Here is a 20,333-nt window from a genome sequence, read left to right as displayed (position 1 = left end):
AATTCTCGGTTAATCTGTGGTGACTGTGGCAGTTAAAAGGTCAGTGTCCTACAGATCTGCCTTCCAGATTAGGAAAAGTAATTCAGATTCAGTCTGCGTGTACATCTAGATATACTCGCTTCCCAACACAGAAGCATTCCACATCTGAGACACTAATATTTGGATCTGGGCCTGTGAAATGGAGCCAATTTTGTTAAATTTAAATATATGGAAGTATTCCATAAAATCAGCAAATCATGTCTACTGCAAATTATCTTCAGGCCAAGAACTGTCCTAAGACATCTCAAGCTCCACCAGCTTCTGCATACCTGATGGAGTGACGCTTCTCTCCTTTGCAGGGGCCGCAACAGAGATAATGAACCTCAGGGAATTTTTATACACCCCAGAACATTAAATGTATACTTCTCTGTGCCAGACTCCAAAAAGGGCTACAGCGTACAGGCATAAAGTGATCTGAATTAGCATCTTCCAACAGCACCAGCAGCCAGGGAAGAAAGCTGAAGGAGGAGACAGCTGCTGCCCCTACTTTAACTGGGCAGCTCAGACACATACAGACTACGTACTAATCCCTTGCTTGTGCAAATCATCCCTGGTGATCACAAAAATAGCGGATTTGTATCTTTCTTTACATCTCCCCCCTCACTCTTCTCTCCAGCTTCTCTAAATTTACTTGTTTCCACTCAGTCAAGGACATTTAGGACCCTCAGTCCCTTTACTCCATTCGGCCAGGCTCCTACCAATACATATCAAAATCTCCTTCAACTGTAACAAAATTCCATCTTAATTAGAAGCCTGGTGACTGAAGCTGGAGTGAGAAGCAGCTGGTTGGTGCCAGCTCAGGAGGTGAATCACGGTCACCTCTCTGCTGCAACTCAAGCTCCCCAGGAGCCCATGGAGCTTTCAAAGTCACAGAGTATCCTCAAATGTGCAGACATTTGGAAAAATGGGTTAGTGGTAAAAAAAGAAAAATGAGAGAGGGGAATGCACAAATATGTGGGGATAGTCCAGGAAATACATACGAGTTATGAAACCCAAGACTATGCAAAGAACCCACAAGGTTTCCTGCACTCTCATAACTCATTTGATGGGAAATTCCTGCTTTAAGGTATTTTTGGTAGTTCACCTTCAGCCAAGTTTCTCTGCTCTCACCTGTGCATTTTGTGCACAGCTTTCTCTCCTTGGCCTGGATGGGGCTAATCACAGTCACAGGGGCACCGTAAGTCTATCAGGACAACAAGTATAGACACAACAGCTTAAAGTGTGACCAGAAGGTAACTTTTTACTCCAATCTGCTGAAATACAGGTGTAGGAGAGCTACACCAGAAGGTGAAAACTCACACCCTTTCCCCGGTAGCTCTCAGTCACCTGCCGACTCAGGAGAGATGTCTCAGTACTACACAAATTACGAGAGCTGGCAAAAGAACAAAGAAAATAAAGGAACAGGGATTCCTGTGACCCCAATACTTCTCTCTTCTTACACCCCCAATTTTCTTCAGCATCTGTACACACTAGAAATCAAACTGTCAGGTTTTGATCTTGCAGCTACTACAGAAACTCTTCCTGTGCTTGAATAAATTTTGTCAGCCTCTTTAGTTCTACTTGTGCCCCTTCACACACAAACTGTGTATCTGTGTTGTGCACATGGGAAAATAAGAGATTTGGGAGGGGTTATGCCTCAGTCTTCAGTGTTCTCAGTACAAACCAAGAAGATTTAATACTTGCTGAAAGAAATTCTGCAAGGTATTAAAGCTTTGCAAAATTGAATATTACTTACTGTCTGCTCCTGCTAAAGGCAGCATCAAGCAGCAAAGGATGGCTGCTGGCACAGTGAGTACTGGGACGCAGAAGTTAGGCACCATATTCCAAAGTAGAGCAAGTCCTCTTTAGCCTGAGGCAAGTGGTCAGTTCATCCAGTGTTACAGACACAGACTGACTCCTGCAAAACGAGAGAAGAGAAGGAAAATAATCAAACACGACATAATGATTAACTGCCGATAAACCAAACTACGTTGTAAAGATGTGGTTACAGATACTTTTCAAGTGAAATTTAACAGTCTTTCCAGCTTTCCTAAGCAGCATAGATCATAGAACGGTTTGGGTTGCAAGGGACCTTAAAGATCATCCAATTCCACCCCTCTGCCAGGGTGGGGACATCTCCCACTGGACCAGGCTGCTCCAAAAGCCCCATCCAACCTGGCCTTGAACACCTCCAGGGATGGAGCAGCCACAGCTTCCCTGGGCAATCAGTACCAGTGTCTCACCACCCTCATCGTGAAGAGTTTCTTCCTAACGTCTAGTTTAAATCTCCCCCCTTCCAGTTTAAAGCCCTTCCCCCTCATCCTATTACTCCATGCCCTTGTAAAAAGTCCCTCCCCAGCTTTCTTTCAGGTACTGGAAGCATGGCTCCAGATGGATGCCCCCCCCTAGCCAACAAGCTGTTTTCAAGGGTCACGAGGCATAAACACCCACCCACCTGCAAGTTTATCTTTATGTCCAGCCTCTATTATGTGCTATTAATACATTCTTTAGTTGTTATTCACAACAAACAGTTTTGAAGTTGCATGTTACAATACAAGAATAGTCTTAAATTCATGTAACTCTTCCTCACCCACCTGCCCAAGACACATATGCTTGATTGCATACGTAGGGTGGTTTGCGGTCAACTATACATTGCACCATCCAGCTGGACTGGTGTACATCAGACAACTTTTGACAGGTCCAAGCAGGAGAAAGAGAAGTTGAACAGAATCAGTAGTCAGTTCACAGGGCTACCAGAGTCCCAGTAAAAGGTTATTTAAAAAGCATCTATAAAGGGATGCTTTATCCAAAGCAAACACCTAGGCTTTAGCCTCCCCAAAATGAAGAGGACTACCATATAAAGGTTTGAGGAATGGATATTGTTTCTCCAAAACAAAACAAATTATCTTGGAAATTAGCTTAGCTTGGGCATCTGCTTGTATACAGAAACACGGAAAATTCTTTGAAACCCATTGAACAAAAGCAATTTCTGTATATCTGCCTTCTTTATCTTTTCAAGAGAACACGCTCATTTTAGTTTCATCTGAAAGTCCAAGGTCTGCCTGTTAAGATAGACTTTAAAGGAGCTAAGAAGCCCCGTTCCCTCAAAGTGACAACGCTCAACAGGAACAGAGGCTCACTCTTTCAGCGCTGGGCATCTCAGTGCAAGCTCAAGAGTCATTCAAAAGTTGATGAGATTCTCCTTCACTAAAAGCAGCAAGTTACCAAAAGCTGGAAACACAGCATTAATAGTGAGAAAACCTCATGCTGGCAGGTGCCAGCCCAAGTAGACCCCATGAGTATCCTTGAAGCAAAGTACCTGCAAGTGCATAGGCTGTACGTGTCATGACCCACCACTCCATTCATGTTGGCAGACATTTCAATAACATGTTCAAGACTGGTCTAACAAAGGTATTTTGCTGGTATTTTGGAAAAGCGTCTTCTTTTTTTTTTTTAAAAGAACCACTGAGCTTTTGATGGAGGCAACTATCATGTTATGAACACATTTATTTCTGACAAAAACATCACACTCAAAGAATGCCAGCAATGGTAGTGCTGAGGGAAATCTGCAAGAAATCTCAAGAGAATCTACCTAGGCAAATGTTTACATCGCATTGTACTAACGAATAGCAGATTATGATTCTTCTCCATTCTGTTATTGTATTTGCACAGTAAATCTTTCCACATGTTATAATATCCCACAACACAGAGAAATCTTTATTTATGCAATGTCTTCTACAGCCAAGACATCTGAAAATAGTTTACAAAATAACCTAGTTCTAACCTAGATGCAGAGAGAATACTGATCAACTCATCCGACTTTTATTATCTCAATGAGAGAGCATAAATCCAGGTAAGCTCAGCAGCAAGATTTTGAATACTGCAGAAGAGGCTCTTCATACCAGCTGCATGCTCAGTTCTCTCTGCTGCTCTCCAACCTCCATATCCTCATTCTTCTCTCACCACAGAACTACTAAAAGCACCATTAACATGCCTTACATCGCAGAGATTGATAGTTACATCTTTATAGCTGCATAAGCTCTATCCCAATGGGAAACTCGGTTCAGTCCCCAAGCAGTTTGCCAGGGTTAGCCACCTCTCCAGACATGGCCCACATGGGAACGGGGAGAAGTGTGTGGATTAAGAGCGAAGATTATCACTAAATTCTGCATGTATGGTGCTAATTTGTGCTGCCAGAGAAGTGAACCCTCAAAGTCCTCTTTAAGCAGCATTATACCTGGCTTGACAGCAGCCAGAATCCTTAGAGGCTACTCGTCTGGGGAGGGTGGTGGCAGAGGGAAACTGCCAAGGGCTGAAATTATCGTGTCAAAACTAATGATGTGTGTCAAACTCTCCCAGATTAGGACAGAGAACAAGTTCTACAGGTGGTGCTGGAAACACCTTAGGTACGTATCAGATCAGATTGGGGAAGAATAGCTTTCATAGAGCTTTTCCTCTTTCATTCACTTCCATTAACAACAAAAGCACCTGATCTAATGGTGTATCTTGAGTGCAGGTTGCTCAGAAGTCATGTGAATGGCACCTCCGCTGCCCTCATTCAGGAGTTACTCTCAGGAACACAAAACCCTCAGCTAAAGAATAGCTCTGTCGCTCAATTTCTGCCTTCTTTCAGCAAATGTGATCAAGCTTTCTCTCCAGTTTCAAGCTTGACAGATTTATAACTTTTCTCCCAAGCCCATGAGATACATACAACAAGCATCACGCAAAACTGATGAGTTGTCAGTTACTCTACCAGATGCTTTATAGACCTGATCTTTTTACAACAGTTTAGTGCTCTATAATAATCTACCATCTGGCAGAAAAGTCAGATTTTCTTATGCAAGACTGTTGTCTGTCCCGCCAAAGTTAATTGAGCACCTTTGGCCCTTAACAGGATCAAGCTTCATTGCTTCTTCCTTCCACGGTTACTCTGCCTATGGAAAAGTTGTCTGCATTCAATATTTAAAGTCCCTTAAATTGGAATGTTTTAAAATTTTATAAATCCCAGTAGCTGTCATTCTCTTTTGAAATTGAAAATATGAAAAAGCCTCTCCCAGTGGTTCAGCTCTCACATTTTTTAGAAGCGAGGTGCTCCCCCCCAACAAGATGATCCAATATCCAAAGCAAGGTGATGGGGGGTTAGGTGAAGCTCAGTTAACCCTTAGAAGGCCAGCGTTCCTCTGACCATTTTGAACAGCAGTCTTGAACCAAAGCTAAAGGCTTCCTTTCCTGAGGAAGAAAGGCAGCCTAAAACAGCCTGTAGAGAGTAGCTACAAACTAAACATGCTGGTAGATTTTGGTAATGAGCTGAACATACACGGAGTCAGTATTGCTTTGGTAAAATCAAGTCCAACAGCAACCAACTAATGCTCTTAAGACTCTTAGTGTGTCTTTTGCTCCAACAACCTCACGTCTCTTCAGGCTGCTCTCTCTTACATCCCGAATCATCTCCTGTGCACCAGCTGACCTCAAATCCCTTAATTTAAGGGCCTCCCTTAATCTCACTGCTTTGGCTACCGTCTCACAACTGCTTATTGCATTTGGGAGCCCAGACGCTATAGAAGAAGGTATTTCAAAAATACACGTCCATTCTCACTGCTATTTCTGCATCTGGTCCTGGCAGTAGTATAAACTCTAGACCATGTAATCCAAAAGGAGGGTGAGGCTAAGCACTCCAGATGGCTTTGTGAAAACAGCTTTGAGTTTAGCAAGCTAAACTCCTGCCTCTGCTCCATACTCAGTGTTAGAACTACTGAGCACTAGTTTGGCAGTAAACTAGAAAGCAGGAAAGCACACATGCAAAAAAAAAAATAGCAAATTTCATTTAAATTTAGCTGATTTTGCCGTGGGGCAGGTGGACAGAAAAAAGGCAGTCTTGAGAACATTTCTGAAACCTACATGGTTTGATTCTTTCAGACAAGCAGAAAAAGCTGGACTCATTTAAAACAGAGCCAAGAATACCAACAGCTCATATGGTACTAGGAAATTTTGGCAATGAGTATGTCCCACGGGAGATGGCAAAGAGATTAGAAAAAGCAGTCAACTTTAAAGAGTCAAGAGGAATTTTAAACCAGCACTGAATAGCTCACGTCCTCTATGAACTCTTCTGGAGGCTAAACAGAAATGAAGCGAGCATCACGTGGGTCACTAGTCATGAACAGTAGTGTGAAGAAAAGCATCCTCAACATCAGCCTGCCTGTTCCAAACTAGGGACAAAAATATTCACTAAAACTGCTTTTTAAGTGTAAGCTACTCTGCAACCCAAAGTATCTAACAAGTCAGCAAAAAAAGCGCTCCCTCCCCGAAGCCTTCTGCATTCATAGAACTGCCAGGCTCAGTTGTGTGTGACTACTGACACTGTATTTGCTGTGAAACATGGCTAAGAGACTCTCTAGAAACTTACAGGGCAGGAAAGAACGCCCAGTGCACAAGCAATGTCCTTATCTGACCTGGAGACACAATACTATCTTTTCATAAAGGAAACGGAAACAATTGTGTTTGCTTTTCAAGGTGGAAACTTCTTAAAGGTTCTCAACCTCAGCTCAAGGACACAGGTCACAAGACACCAACTGAACGGCACCCAGACAATAGTAAAGAAGGGACTAAAACTGCACCAGCTTCTCCCAGGTCTAGCACACAATGTTCCTTCTGGACACCAACCCAAGCATCCAAACACTGGTAATCAAGAAGTGACTGAGCAAGGAGGGGGGATAAGCCACACAGAGCAATGAAGCAGCTATTTCTTCTATCAAAAATGAGAACAATAACCTGCTACAGCTCAACTGTTTAATTCTGTATATAATACCTCATCTGTGCTCTGAAGGAGGAAGAGGAAAACCATGAGGCATCAGATAATTCAAGATCATCATATTGCACACATTAAAAGTTGCAGAAGCACAGTTACACACAAGTTAATGACTTTTGAAAGTTTCACTTCACTACATTAGTATTCCTTCAGCATAGATCTCTTTGTGCTTTTCTGCAAAAAATATAATATAAAGAGACTTGGGGAGTACAGCAATATGGCCAAAAAAGACAAAATGAGTCTCATTTCACTTGAAACTCCCACATGCAGGGAATGTATTAGAGAGATTCAATGGGGAGATGCATGAAGATGGCAACACTAGCATAGATTTAGGAAAGAACCTCATACCAGCTTGCAAAACAGTAAGAAGGCCAAAAGCTGAAGCCACTGCTACATGAGCAGAAGTATCACCTCCATGATCCAGGTGTAAGCAGATCTAGAGCATCACTTTGAAGACTCAAACCATCTGGAGGGAAGGGATGAACAAAGCAACTCAAGAACTGGGAAGGATTAAAATCTCTGTTAAGTCACAAGTGCTAGACAGACTGGCTAAGCAAGATGGGGATTTGATAACCATCTGTAAGGACATGAAGGATACAAACACCAAGTAAGGAGTAAAGGAGTATAATTAGCCATGGGCATACAACTGTGAATAATGGAATGAAACAGAGCAAAAGAAAGTCTAGGTTGAATATTCTCAGTAAACTCTCAAAAAAAGAGGAAAAAAGTAAAAAAAAAGCAAGCCAAAAGAGAGAACAGATCCCAGCAGGAAAATGTTTCATTAGTATCTATTTGGAGGGAAGTGAAAAAGAGGGTAGGAAAAAAAAACGAGAAACACACACTCCAGATATTCCATAACCTAGGTAAAAACCCAGCCTGAAAAGAGGCAGATTGGTATGGGGAAATATATACAAAAGCAAAAAATTATTCATGAGTACTACAAAAAGACTCTCCTTATTTTGGTAAAGCATTAACAATAACAAGTGTGAAGACTTTAGCAACAGCCTGGCCCAGCTTCAGATCTTTGTGGTCCTGAATACGCAATCACAACTTGATCCAAGGAGAGGAGCAGAGGGAAAGAGAAGGTTTTAAGCAGGATGCAAACATAGCCTGGATACTCCTGTCAGCCTTATTGGCTACATTTGCTTCTGGAGATATTAATTTCTGAAGGTGTCATTCCCTGCAGACTAGATAAAAAGGAGGATTTTTTCCACTGGAACAAGGATTATGAAGGGCCCCGTTAAATAACTATGGTGATAAGTCAAAATGTCCACTTAAAATATAGATCAGCCTTGAGCCTCACAAGCCCAGCCATCACTCACAGTGAGTACTAAATAAGATTGCTGTAGATCACCCGACCCAAGTGTGCAGGCTCTTAATGCCTGCTGTAAAGTCTCCTTAAAAGAAAGAAACCATTGCATATCACCCTCTCAGCAGAGGTCTTTACAGAGCGGGACCAGCGGTGCAACCAGATGTATGGATTGAAGATCCAAGGCAGTAGAAAATCCTATAGATGTTAAAAAGAAGTTCAGCTATTCCTTAGCTATAAGCAAACTTGTGCTAACGTGGAGGAAGGTGCTTGTGTGTCAGCCAGTTCCACAAAGCAAGAATTCCTGTGCTGCTTCTACAAAATACCACACACGTGACAATACATTCTTAATAGAAATGTCCATGTCATTACAGGCTTGCATTCAGCACAGTGGAAAACAGTGTGAAGGTTAAAATTACAAGGTACCAAGTCTACGCCTCAACTCCTTGGCATCAAGTTCTGCGCATCCAGGACGCAAAACAGAAGGTTTTAAACTAAGGAGAGGGAAAGCTGAGAAACAGGGTCCCTTCAGGGCTGGCTGCTTACAACACACTACAGCTGACTGCTATTACTGTGCAGCTGTGGCTCTGCTATTCCTGCATCTGGTTCCAGCAAAGCCAACCCCGCTGGTTCTGCATCTCTCAGACTGACGAAACAGGCAAAGCAGAGCAGACAGAAGATTCACTGAGCACAAAAACTAATTTTAACCGCAACAGCAAGAATGCAAATGATCGATCAGATGAGGATAATGTCTTTCCCTTCCTTCAAGGATTTTTGCAGGTGTCTACTGACTGGAGATCAAACTAAATCCTAATCAATCCTAATTCAAATCAAATCAGTTTCTTATTTGAAACAACCCCTTTGCTCTATCCACGTCTCTACTCAGCTTCATTAGCAGCCTCACAGCTGAGTTTTTGCAGAGACCTCCTCGATGTAAGCCTGTACACTGGGAGCTTCCCGGACTTTTCAAGCAACCACTTAATGAATTCTGCAAAGGAAAACTGTCAAGTCCAACCCTATGAGAACATGCTCTTTTAGGTATTTTGTTGTTTTCTCAGTAATTTTTTGCTTCAACCGAAGTACAATACACAAAACTTTATTCTGGAAAAGTGGCTTTCTTTAATGAAAAATCCCTTACTTCTGCTAGAAGTTCAGTTATGTCTTATATAACACAGCATACTGCTGGGGTCTGCTCACTTAATGCTTTTCAGATTAATAGCTTATTCCAAAGCTGCTTTTGCCTAGACCTCAATTTCTGAAATTTGCTTATCTTTTATATTTAGAAAGACTGGGCACAATACTAGTACTAAGTCTTCCGCAACATTTTTAGCTGTTAAAAACTGATGCAAAGAAATAATTTCCCTTTTTAGTAGCACCCTTCTCTTCCTTAATTGCCATCTTTAACCTCCCATCATCCAGTAAATCCAATTTTCACACAAGACAATAGCACTGCTTTGCCTGAATTCTTTACAGTTGTTACTTCTTCAAAGCCCACCTTGGATCTTTTCATACTTGTCATATCGTGTACACTTTACTACAAATACCTGTGTGTTGGATTTCTGAATTTTCATCTCCAATAGCTTCTTAAACCTGCCATCTAGCTAATGCAAATTATTCCCAGCCTTGCTAATTTAACTGCTTTACCCAGCCTGCTTTCTTATGTTCCACTGTTGGTTTCAAACTACATCAAGGAACTGTTTCACTGTTTTACATACAGACACGCATGCATGCGCGCACACAGAGACACACAGAAACAGCAAGAGAGGGAAACACACACTATCACTCTCTCTTTTTTCTTTTCTACTCCTACCTTCTCCCATTTTGATTTTAGGAATGCTTTGAGTAACTTGTTCACTTTCTCTAAAGGTGTCCTTTCTGAACTTAAGCATCATGGGTCTTGGTCAGGGAGCGCAGCGATAGGATGAGCGAGTTTTAAGCTGAAAGAGGGGAGATTTAGACATTAGGAAGAATTTTTTTACTGTGAGGATGATGAGGCCCTTGTGCAGGTTGCCCAGAGAAGTCATGGAAGCCCTATCTGTGGAAGTGTTCAAGGCCAGGTTGGATAAGGCTTTAAGCAACCTGATCCAGTGGAAGGTGTCTCTGCCCATGGCAGGGGGGTTGGAATTGAATGATCTTAAGGGTCCCTTGCAACCCAAACCATTCTATGATTCTACCATTCTCAACATTCTGCTCATCTTTCTTGGCCGTTCTAAACTCAATGACCAAACTCAAGCACTACATGTGCTGTCGTCATGGCTGCTCATGAAGAGCAAGGATCCTACAAACAACTTCAGCCTTGCTGACTCAGATTGCAGCAGCTTGACAAATACAGGGGTGATTAAATAATTTTGAGTGACTGCTTGTGTCCAGAGCTATTTATAGTTGGGGTCTGGAAGCGCGCACACGCTGGTGATACAACCTCTACCCACCGTCTCCCAGCCATGTGTGGCGATTGAATGAAAAGGACTTACTACTTTAAACCTGCTAATGGAGATGATAAACGTTCCCCACAGGTCTATCAGGTGCCTGTGATGTGGCAAGTTCCCAAACACAACTTGGGTGCCATCCTTTCTGGACGTGGTCACCACCGGTACAGGAGTGGCACCACCACATCAGACCAGCTCCCAGCCCCAGGCAGCTCGCATCAGCCAGCAAAGAGACGGTGCAGGAGAAGACAGCAGGAGGCTGCCACAGGGCTGGTTTCCTCCTAAAACCATCATTTAGCAGACAACTTATGCCCTACTGGAGGGTTTATATATCCAATTAAACTTCGTGTAATTCTCATCTTGTGAGACTATGAACATTTTCAATGGTAGATTTTGGAATTATTCTCTCCTAAAGGGTTTTGAAGTTAATTATATCGTAGTTGTTATTACTGTCTGAACCACAGATATTGCTTGAACCCCATTATTGTGTGTGTTACTGAGGGCTAAAATAAGAAGAGCTGTTGCTTTGGTGTGCTCTGGAGCTACCCGTTCCTACAAACGGCTTCTCTAACCTTTGCCCAAGCATAATTTATGCTCAGTTTATATGCAGGTAGTTAACATAGCCCGGTAGGGTAAATAGGCTTATTACATTTATTAAACTGAATTCTCTCCATGCAGAACGCCCCCAGCATCCTCCGGTCCTCTAACTCTGGAGGCATTTGGCTGTTACCATGGAAGGCAGCACCCAGAAATTCCCTCCACAACTAATAAGCAGGAACTTTGAAATCACAAGTTTTATGCAATTGCCTTCTGTATGAAAAATGAAAGCTGTTTCTGTAACCTACAAAGAAACCAAGATGCAATCAAGCTTATTATAATAAGATGCTAAATTTATGATTATTTCTTTTTTCTTTCTTCTGCTAAGGCACCCTTCCTTTGTTTTGGCAAAAGAAAATACCCTCTGCCCTCTGAGCTAGCACACACTACCTACTACCCAAGCCATATTAAAGGGATGTAAATAAAAATCAAGCCCTAGGTGTAATATAATGCTTATTGAAGATGAAGAAGCCAAAGGCCTGCAAATTAAGAAATCCTGAATTAATGGTGGCAAAGTCAGTCTTAACTCTGACTCAATCCAAAAATACATTTTCTCTCCTTCAGTAACACTTCAGGCTAAAAATTAAATTCAGGATTTTTGCATCCCGTTCTGTACGGCAAGACACGCAAAACAACTAGACATCAGATATTGTCTCACTCAGATCTGAGACTGTATGTTCAAAACAGTTTGATGGAAGAAAATCAATTAATATATTTTACAAGTTGTCTTTGTATGGCAGATCAAAGCAGCAGCTTCCTAGTTACTTCCTGGCTAGAGGGACTGAGATAACAGCTGCATCAAGGCTGCAGCGAATCCAACACTTTCTACAGACCAGCCATCTTCCATCTTTCGCACCACAAAGCAAATCCCAGGACTCCACACAGTCAAACAGGCCAAAGCCTGATTCCACGCTCACATTTTCATGCACACGTTCTGCAAGTAAACCCACATACGTAGAACAAACAGGGCAGCATGCACGAGCGCTAAGAACTTAGAGGCAGCAGATAGCAAAGCTCCACACAACGGCGGGATCCACGCTGCCTGCCACCTTATTGAGGATGTGCAACCTCATCTGCTTCAGACTGGGAAGATGACAAAATGTGGGAGGCTAAAAACATTCTGCACATTTTAATGAACCTGTAACGACTGCCTCTCCCAACTTCAGAGAGAAATCTAAAATGTACAGCAAAGGCAAATAACTACCTCTCAGGTAAGCTGGACACATCACCATCCCTGCACATTCTTCACTGTGATCCTGTACCTCCCATAGACCTCTGTTCACCATAAAAACCATGCTAAATGTATGTGGGATTTTCCTTTTGATATCTAGCAATTTTCCACTTCCGATAGAAGGCAAACCAGCTTTGCTAGCCAAGGGCATCGATCGCATGGCAGCGATGTAGCTAATTCCAATGTTTTTGGCATTTCTACACTCAAAGAGGCAGCAGGAGAATCAGTTCTTACATTCAGCACAGCACAGACTTACAGATATGGGATATTCTTCACCCTTCAGAATAATTCTCCTCCGTGACATCTGATAGCTCCAGAAGCTTCAAGTTCAGCAATTCAACCTTAACTAAGGTAGCTAAAAGAAAACAAACAAAATCCACCAGCACAACACTTCCACAATAAGGTAGGTTGCTTTTGCTTTTTCTAATTTAATCTTAAAAATTCCTTCTTCCACAAACTTTGACAGCATTTCCTCTGTATCTCAGATCTTCCAGCTTCTATGTGTTCTCTTTCCCAGGGGAATGGCCCCACGCTAAATGGCCTGAGTGAAAATAAATCTGAATCCTAATAAACGCTCAACCTAAAAAGATAATTACGTACCTCACACAAAACTGCCCTTTTGTAATGGAGACTTCTGCCAATGGCAGATGGAAAGACCTTTGAAAAATAAGACATCCCATATGTCGTCTGCAGCAACTTCGCAGCTTTACTATTGAAATTATCCACTCTTCCTTTCCAGGCCACCACCTTTACATGACCTTGAGTAAAACATAAAGGGTATAACACATAGTCTGCAGCTTCTTGGGATACCATTCAGGAAAACCTAAGGAAAAAAAATTACTGCTAGCTGTTTTTTCAATCCATTCGTACATTAGTGTGCTGAAATGCATACTTGGAGCCATTGAAATCAGAGTCAATGTACGTTTTACAGTACTTAGGAGAAAAGCTATTTTAATTTTGGTAGTTGTCAGAATGTAAAATCCTGAAGGCAAAAAGCTTTCAGCAGAAAAGCAGAACGGATCTTAAAGGGGAAAGACATTACATAGCTTGATGAAAAACAAAGGAAAGCTTAAGCAGGACCTAGTTAACCGCAGCTCCAAGGAAAGGAAACGGCTCCTATTCCTCCACATCACTAATGCTGGTGTGGGGCTAATGACAGAAGATACAGCAATTTGTTCATCAAATCCAAACACATAATATTAACAGCGGCGCAGACCAACTCCCCAGCTTCCAATAAATAAAGGCTCAAAGGCCCTTAGCGACGTATGAGGAACATGCTCCAAGTTTTAAGCATTTACTTTTGGATATGCAATGCCACCAGATGCCCAAGCCTTTTCTTACCTGCAGACTAATGCATCAAAGTGGTTTTGATGCCATTCCTTCTGAAAGCTCACTTGCTTGGAGAGCACAGTTTTATGTCCATCATTGCTAGACATGCGCCCAAGCCCATTAGTTGACGTGGCCATGAGTAGCCAGGCATGAGCAGAGGGGCTCAGCAGAGGGTTTTACCAACTTAGAGCACGTAAGACCACGTTTCTGCCAGTTCTATGTGTCAGTTTGGCTACAGGAAGGCAGGACAAAGTTATCTGCTCTAAATGCTTGAATCAACTTGAATCACCTGACTACGCTTGCACTAGTAGAGCGCTCTGCATCGCAGTAACGAAGGTAGCCCTGCTCTGGTAATACATGACCCAAAACATAGGTCCAAGGCATTTGCTGCCACTTGCACAAGAGCTTTTCTCAAAGCAAGGCGCCTGTGTTTCACAGAGGCAAAAAGCAAACCCCAAACAACTGCATCTGTAGCCTACTCTCAGAGACACTCTTCTCTTTTCACCTCCCAGAACCAGAGCATCCCGGTTGCTTGACCTTCAGCTGGTGTGTGGATTCTGCATCACTCAAGCCCCTCAGCGACACAAGGCGAAGGACACTGTTGTTTTCACTGGTGCGTTCTTTATGCAAGATCTCTACTGCAGTTTTATCCTTGTGGGTTTTAATAATTACGCACATACACAGAGAGTCTGCAATCAGTGTACTCTGAATTAAATTTTAACCAATTTATGAAGTATTAAAACCCACAGAATCTTTTATAACATTTTAATTGTAGTATTACAGAACTCATCTGGTAACACCTAATTATAATTCTAAATGAGCAGCAATTAACAAGCTATTTTATGGTGCCGAAGCCCAAAACAAACAAGGTCAGGACAGCCCTGCAAAAGGAGCTGCTAGTGTTCACCCTGCAGAAGGAAGGGCACTCTGTCTTTGGGATGCACTCATTCCCTGATTTCTACACCAGAGCATTAAGTGTTAGAAACCGTAAGGAATATCACCCATCAAATACAGGACTTGCTGTACCGCTGGAACCTTGTCAGGAAATGGGTGGCTCTGCATACACATCACCAGGATAAACTCATTTGAAGTGACATGTGCCAACACTGTGTCACTAGTGGGGAAGGGAGGATCAGCTCCAGCAAAAGCAAATGCCCCTAAATTTGGGGTTGAGGACAGAGCAATGAAGGAGTCTTGCTTCTTCACACAGAAGCCACAAAACTCTCCAGTAAAAGCAGCCCACCTACGGTCCGAAAAAAAATTGTTCATCTTGGAATGAGGAACACTTCAAATGTGTCCAACAACTATGAGAAGGAGGAAGGCTGATACTGAGGTCAGATCCACAGACCTCAGGTCAGAAATTCCAGGACATTTCCCCCGACCTGGATGCTGTTCTAGAAATTTCTTGGAAGAATCTCACTCCCTCACTCCTTAGCTGGCAAGTGAAGTCCTTCTACCTGGTAAGCATCCTGGTTTCAAAAGTAGCTACAGCAGAGAAGTATCCCACCACCAGCAGCACTTCAGGGGTCAGCTGGCAAGGGTTCAAAGCCCAGAGGCTTGCTTCAGAATGCACTACTCTTCGCTGACAGGCTGGGCTTAAGTATTATTTTTGTATTTTATCCTTTATAAAGAGAAATTCTTCGGAGTTCAAATGTGAAGGGGAAAAAAAACCTCAGCCTAAATCATATGCAATATACAAGGCAATTTTCTTGGAGGGAAGAAAAGGTTTCTGAAAAGGGCTTTGTGACAGACTCGTGTATCTGTTTTCTTTACCACTTTCTCCATGTTTTCTAGTGAAAAATGAATCTCTGACCTCTCCCAGGAAGAACACAGGCCATTCCTGACAATAGGAGAGGAGGCAACTGGAAGGGAACTTGCCTGATGCAGCTGGTATCCTCTCTGCCTGCAGGAGGAATGCATTAGATATGTTGAACTAACATTAAAGACATGGAAACATTTGGAGAAGTATCAATGATCAGCTTTTTAAATGGAAGAAAAAAGTACCCAGGGCATTGTCAGGGCTAAATCAGCAATCCAACTCTGGGAGATGCTAGCAACAGAAAATGTGTTTTATGTATGCAGGTGGTTTATGAGGAACAATTTGTTTACAGCCCTTTAAAAAAGAATACACGAAGGAATTTGAATAGCTATACCTCATGAAGCACTGCTGTTCATAATAAAGCATAGTCTGTCCTCCAAGCTCGCAAAGATAATTCCTCGCAAAGATAATTCCTGATAGATTCATCTTTTGCATCACACCAGAGTACCAGCAGTAAGTAAAGGGCTGCTTAAGGCGCTGCGGATTCCCCAGTGTTCTGCTGCACCTCTGTCCTACCCGTGGAAGCACTAAAACCTCAACCCAGATGGGTCATGCTGGTGTCGATCTCTGCACAAACGTATTCAGGGCTTGCTCTTCTGCTAAGACTTACAGGCTTCAGAAGACTTTGCAGGCTGATAAACCTGTCTTTGTCCAGGTTGGAGCGCCCTGTGCCTTCAACCAGGCATTTCCTAAGGAAGCGCTGTCTGACGGAACTTTTACAAATATGGAATAAAATAAAATGTATCTTCTTTGACAATGTTCATCAACAAAGAGTTAAGATGCTTATCGCTAGCTGAAGCAAACAGACCGTCTCCAGCAAACAGAAACCCCTTCTGAGCAAAGGCAACAGGAGCGCTCCACGGGGTCTGAAATGGACATTTGTGACTGAGGAAACAGCCTCAAGGTGTGCCATGGGAGGTTTAGATTGGCTGTTAGGAAAAATTCCTTTACTGAAAGAGTGGTGAAGCACTGGAACAGGCTGCCCAGTGAAGTGGTAGAGTCTCCATCCCTGGAGGTGTTAAAAAAACGTGTAGACATGGCACTTTGGGACGTGGCTTAGTAGTCGGAGTGGTGTTGGGCTGACAGTTGGAATGGATGATCTTAGAGGTCTTTCCTAACCTTAAGGATTCTATGACTTCACAAGACACAAACAACCTTTTGCACATTTCTCCGACAGCAAATATGGAAAACCATATCCCTTGATTACACAGCAAAGCTCCTGGATACACTGGAGTTTCTTTTACTTAGTAGTTCACCACTGACTGCCAGAAGTTCGACCCTGTTTCCTGCATGATTGTCCTGGCAGCATTGTGCCCCAAGTCCTGGTTTGTCATTACAGTGGATGAACGGCTGCAAGATCAGTCCCGACTCTGTAATGTGGCTGGGAGGAGGGTAACCCTTCAAGAGCCTAGCAAACACCATTATCCAACCTGCAAGCACCCATCCCGTGGCCTCCTTGAGAGCCTTTGCTGCCAAAACTACTGGCACAGCAGACTCATAGACAACACCCATCATTAAGGATTAATTATGGTTTAATTATGAAATAATTGTATGAACCAGGCAAAGTTGATTATTTCTTTTCAAAGAGATCAACTGCCCTGCAGAAGCCACCATGCTCAAACCCTTTTCCATCAACTCTCCAAGAGTTTCTCACAAGTTACTGGGGGCACAAAAGCTGCAGATGCTTGGCTTTACATTTGAAAGAGTTCTACTTGAGTTTATCACACTACACGCAAGTCAAACTTTATTTAGCTGAACGAGAATCCTATAAGCCCCCCTTTCCTCACCAGAGAGTGGGAACAAGCAGAACAGCTAGTGCTTTCTTGCTTTACTGCATTCATTATATTAAACCAAAAGCAATGTCATCTTAACTTGAAAGGACTTTTAAAAGAGCTTGAAGCAATTCTGCTGCTGCAGCATTTTTGTATTTTGGATTAACTACAAGCCTTCTTAACCCCTCTGAGTTTGTAAATGCACATACCCACATCCTGCTAAGCTTTCAGAGCAGTCAGCAATCCCTGAAATGTTAGCAAGCTGAGAGTTAAGGTGTATACCATGTATAACCATTGTAATTTGAACTCCTCTACAAGTTAAAGAAGTCCAAGGTTTAGGTATTTCTGTCCGCAAGAAAGGACCTGCAGAATTTGGTAAATTATCTCAGACATTCCTCCTGTCTCATGTGCAATTTCCCTGATTAACATCCTGGGCTCACAGGGGCGATGAAAAGGTCAAAATCCTACTACGAGAGAAAGTGCTAAAATACTATGAAATGTTACCTTTAAAACATTTCCAATTGGTATTAATATAGAAAGATTTCTATCTCGAGGGATTTTGTAAATTCACGATTATCAACACGGATTTTTTAAGCTCTTATGCAAACAGGATTTTATAGCCCTTTTCTGCCAATAGAGCATATCAGAAGCTAGGAAAAAAAAACAATGTAGTTATCAACTTTCTTGAAATGAAATATTAAAAAACCAAAGCCCTACCACCAGTAACTGGTTTTGTTTGATGTAGTTTGTCATTTTTGTGGACAGCTGGAAGCCTTAGGCAAATGTGCAGGAAAAATCAGCGATCAATCCCATCCATCTTTTGTTTATTAAACCCCGAGTTTATTTAAGTGGCTTTGAATCCTGAACTACACAAATTCTTCTGAACCGTTCCGCGCTCAGCAATTGATACTGGGGGGCAGAGAGAATCGAGAACATCCTTTAAGTTTATTAACTTCTGGAGAAGCCATCAGATAACAAACTCTTTCTTTCATCTCAATTCACACAGCTGAAAAATGGTGAGAGCTCCAGCATGGTGCTACCAGAAGATCATCTTAGGCACCAGACACGACCCACGCTGAAAGCACCTGTATTGCTCCTCACCCAGAAGCCTTTAACAGCCCTGTATAGACTAGGCTCCCTACCTGTGGAGGACACCATCCTACAAAACAATCAAAGAACCCATTTAAAACACACTTTTAAGCCTTCCTCTGACTCTGCTGTGTTTTCAGAGGGATGAGCGCATTTTGGGGATGGCCGTATGTGGGCTGTAGATGAAAGGATGCCAAGCACTGCCGAGTTCTCTCAGACAAATAGTACCTAGAGGAGACGGATGGAGTCACAAGATCAAACTGCAACCATTCCCAGCTAAATGTTATTTTGAAAAGGGCTGTCTATACTCTGCACATCCACCCAAAATAAAACAGGGAGAGAAAAGCCAATTCTATATACAAAATCATATCAAAGGAGTGCCCTAGAGGCCACTGTATCATCCATTTTCATGCTAAATTCAATAAAAATACGCACTTGTTACTGAGGTTAAATTGCTGCAGCACCAAGGGGTCTTGCTGCAGTATTTAAGACCTCATCGAGAGCATGTCCTGCCCGAATCTAGGCCACGACGATATTCAGAAAGCAGACACGGGCCATTTGACTGGCAGTAGGTCTAGCCCCAGAGGTCCCATATATCACTGCCTACATCTGCATTTCCTCTCCCTTTGCTATTTTTACTCGCATATTTTGTAGCATCCAAGCGTGTTTCAAGACAGCTGATATTATGTAATTTGTAATACCAATTTAAGCCAACGTGAGGTAGTTAAGATGGTTAAGAAAGAAGGAGCCTAACTCTTCCAAGTTAGTTTACTGCACCTTTGCAAGAAGAATTCATCTCTATTCCAGCAGTGCCTACACTGGTGTGTGTCCAATCCACACACACAAGACAAACACATGCATTGAAGAAAGGCTCACGTTTTCTTATGCTACATGATAGATGTTGGAATATTGAAGGACTTTCTCATGGAAAACGGCCATGTGAACAATCCGGCCTATGAGTTGATAGACTAAAAAGTAGCAAACCAAGGACAACTGAGGAGCGATACCCGTGAGAAATAAGATGAGTACAAGAACGAATAACTCCCTGATGTTGCAAAGAGAAACTTTGGGCCTGTGTATACATGGCGTACATGCAAAGCTGTTCAGGTAGCAATTATTCTTGCTGAAGATACTAACCAATCAGATAATCAGCGTATTTGCGTGGACACCTTATATTAACCAATGATAAAGAAAAGATTTACATACCGGTCGTGTGTACTATTGCCTTTTCTATAAGAGCTTCTGGTGCTCTGTAATAAATTTAACATTCGCTGATCATATTGATCTCTGCGTTTGATTCCTGATCTCCAGTCAACAGATAGAGGAGCTGTGTGTCCGTGAGGATGCACGCACTGCAGCTGGCTGCATCCCCTAACTGATCCATTAGTATGTGGTCAATGACAAGAAAAGTACAGCCTTTCCTTCCCTTAAGTAAGACACTAATCTATTACAACTCTACAAGCTAGGGTAATTAATCAAAAGTCTATCATACCATATAAAATGAAAATGGCTTTAAGATGTGCCTGTTCACATCAATTAATTATTAAAGGAGCATTAGCCGAAGCTTTTCACCTGCCATTTAAAAGTCAGGGATAACATGACATGACACGGATACAACTACACCTGCGTTCACCCATCCACCACAGACACCCCAGTGGTGCCAGTACCCGCTCTGCTTCTGCAGACTCTTTCCAGTTCACCTCCACAGCAATCAGAACCTGCCTGCTAGGGATGCTCTGTACGCAGAGCTATGAAATCCCCATGGGGAGCCAGTGGGTGGCCCCTCCAAACAGCAATTGCAACAAGCATTTGCACATGTTTGCCTGACATTTCCACTTCTGTTTCAAAATAAAGTCCTCAAGCAACAAGGCAAGGGCTCAGTGAACAGCAGCAAAAGTGTTCATAGAAACCACCAACCGTGTTGTTTTCAGCTGTGTT

The 20,333-nt window shown here is 42.5% G+C and overlaps 1 protein-coding gene across 17 annotated transcripts in view; it reads right to left on the bottom strand.

Annotated features, from left to right (window-relative positions):
- The window catches only part of PTPRF (protein tyrosine phosphatase receptor type F), a 394,608-nt gene that overhangs the window by 254,638 nt on the left and 119,637 nt on the right, over positions 1-20,333 (bottom strand). For 16 of the 17 annotated variants that reach the window (XM_069862928.1, XM_069862935.1, XM_069862941.1 and 13 more), the window contains one exon: positions 1,775-1,936. In XM_069862928.1, the coding sequence (XP_069719029.1) occupies positions 1,775-1,859 (85 nt within the window). In that variant the 5' untranslated portion in view covers positions 1,860-1,936. Of the gene's footprint in view, positions 1-1,774; positions 1,937-12,986; positions 13,005-20,333 lie in introns of those variants that run through there. The other variant, XM_069862931.1, reaches the window with a different exon arrangement.

Source organism: Phaenicophaeus curvirostris, chromosome 8, assembly GCF_032191515.1.
Source record: "Phaenicophaeus curvirostris isolate KB17595 chromosome 8, BPBGC_Pcur_1.0, whole genome shotgun sequence".
Lineage (NCBI taxonomy): Eukaryota > Metazoa > Chordata > Aves > Cuculiformes > Cuculidae > Phaenicophaeus > Phaenicophaeus curvirostris.
Note: the sequence above shows the minus strand (reverse complement) of the source record. Positions and strands in the feature narration are given on the sequence as shown.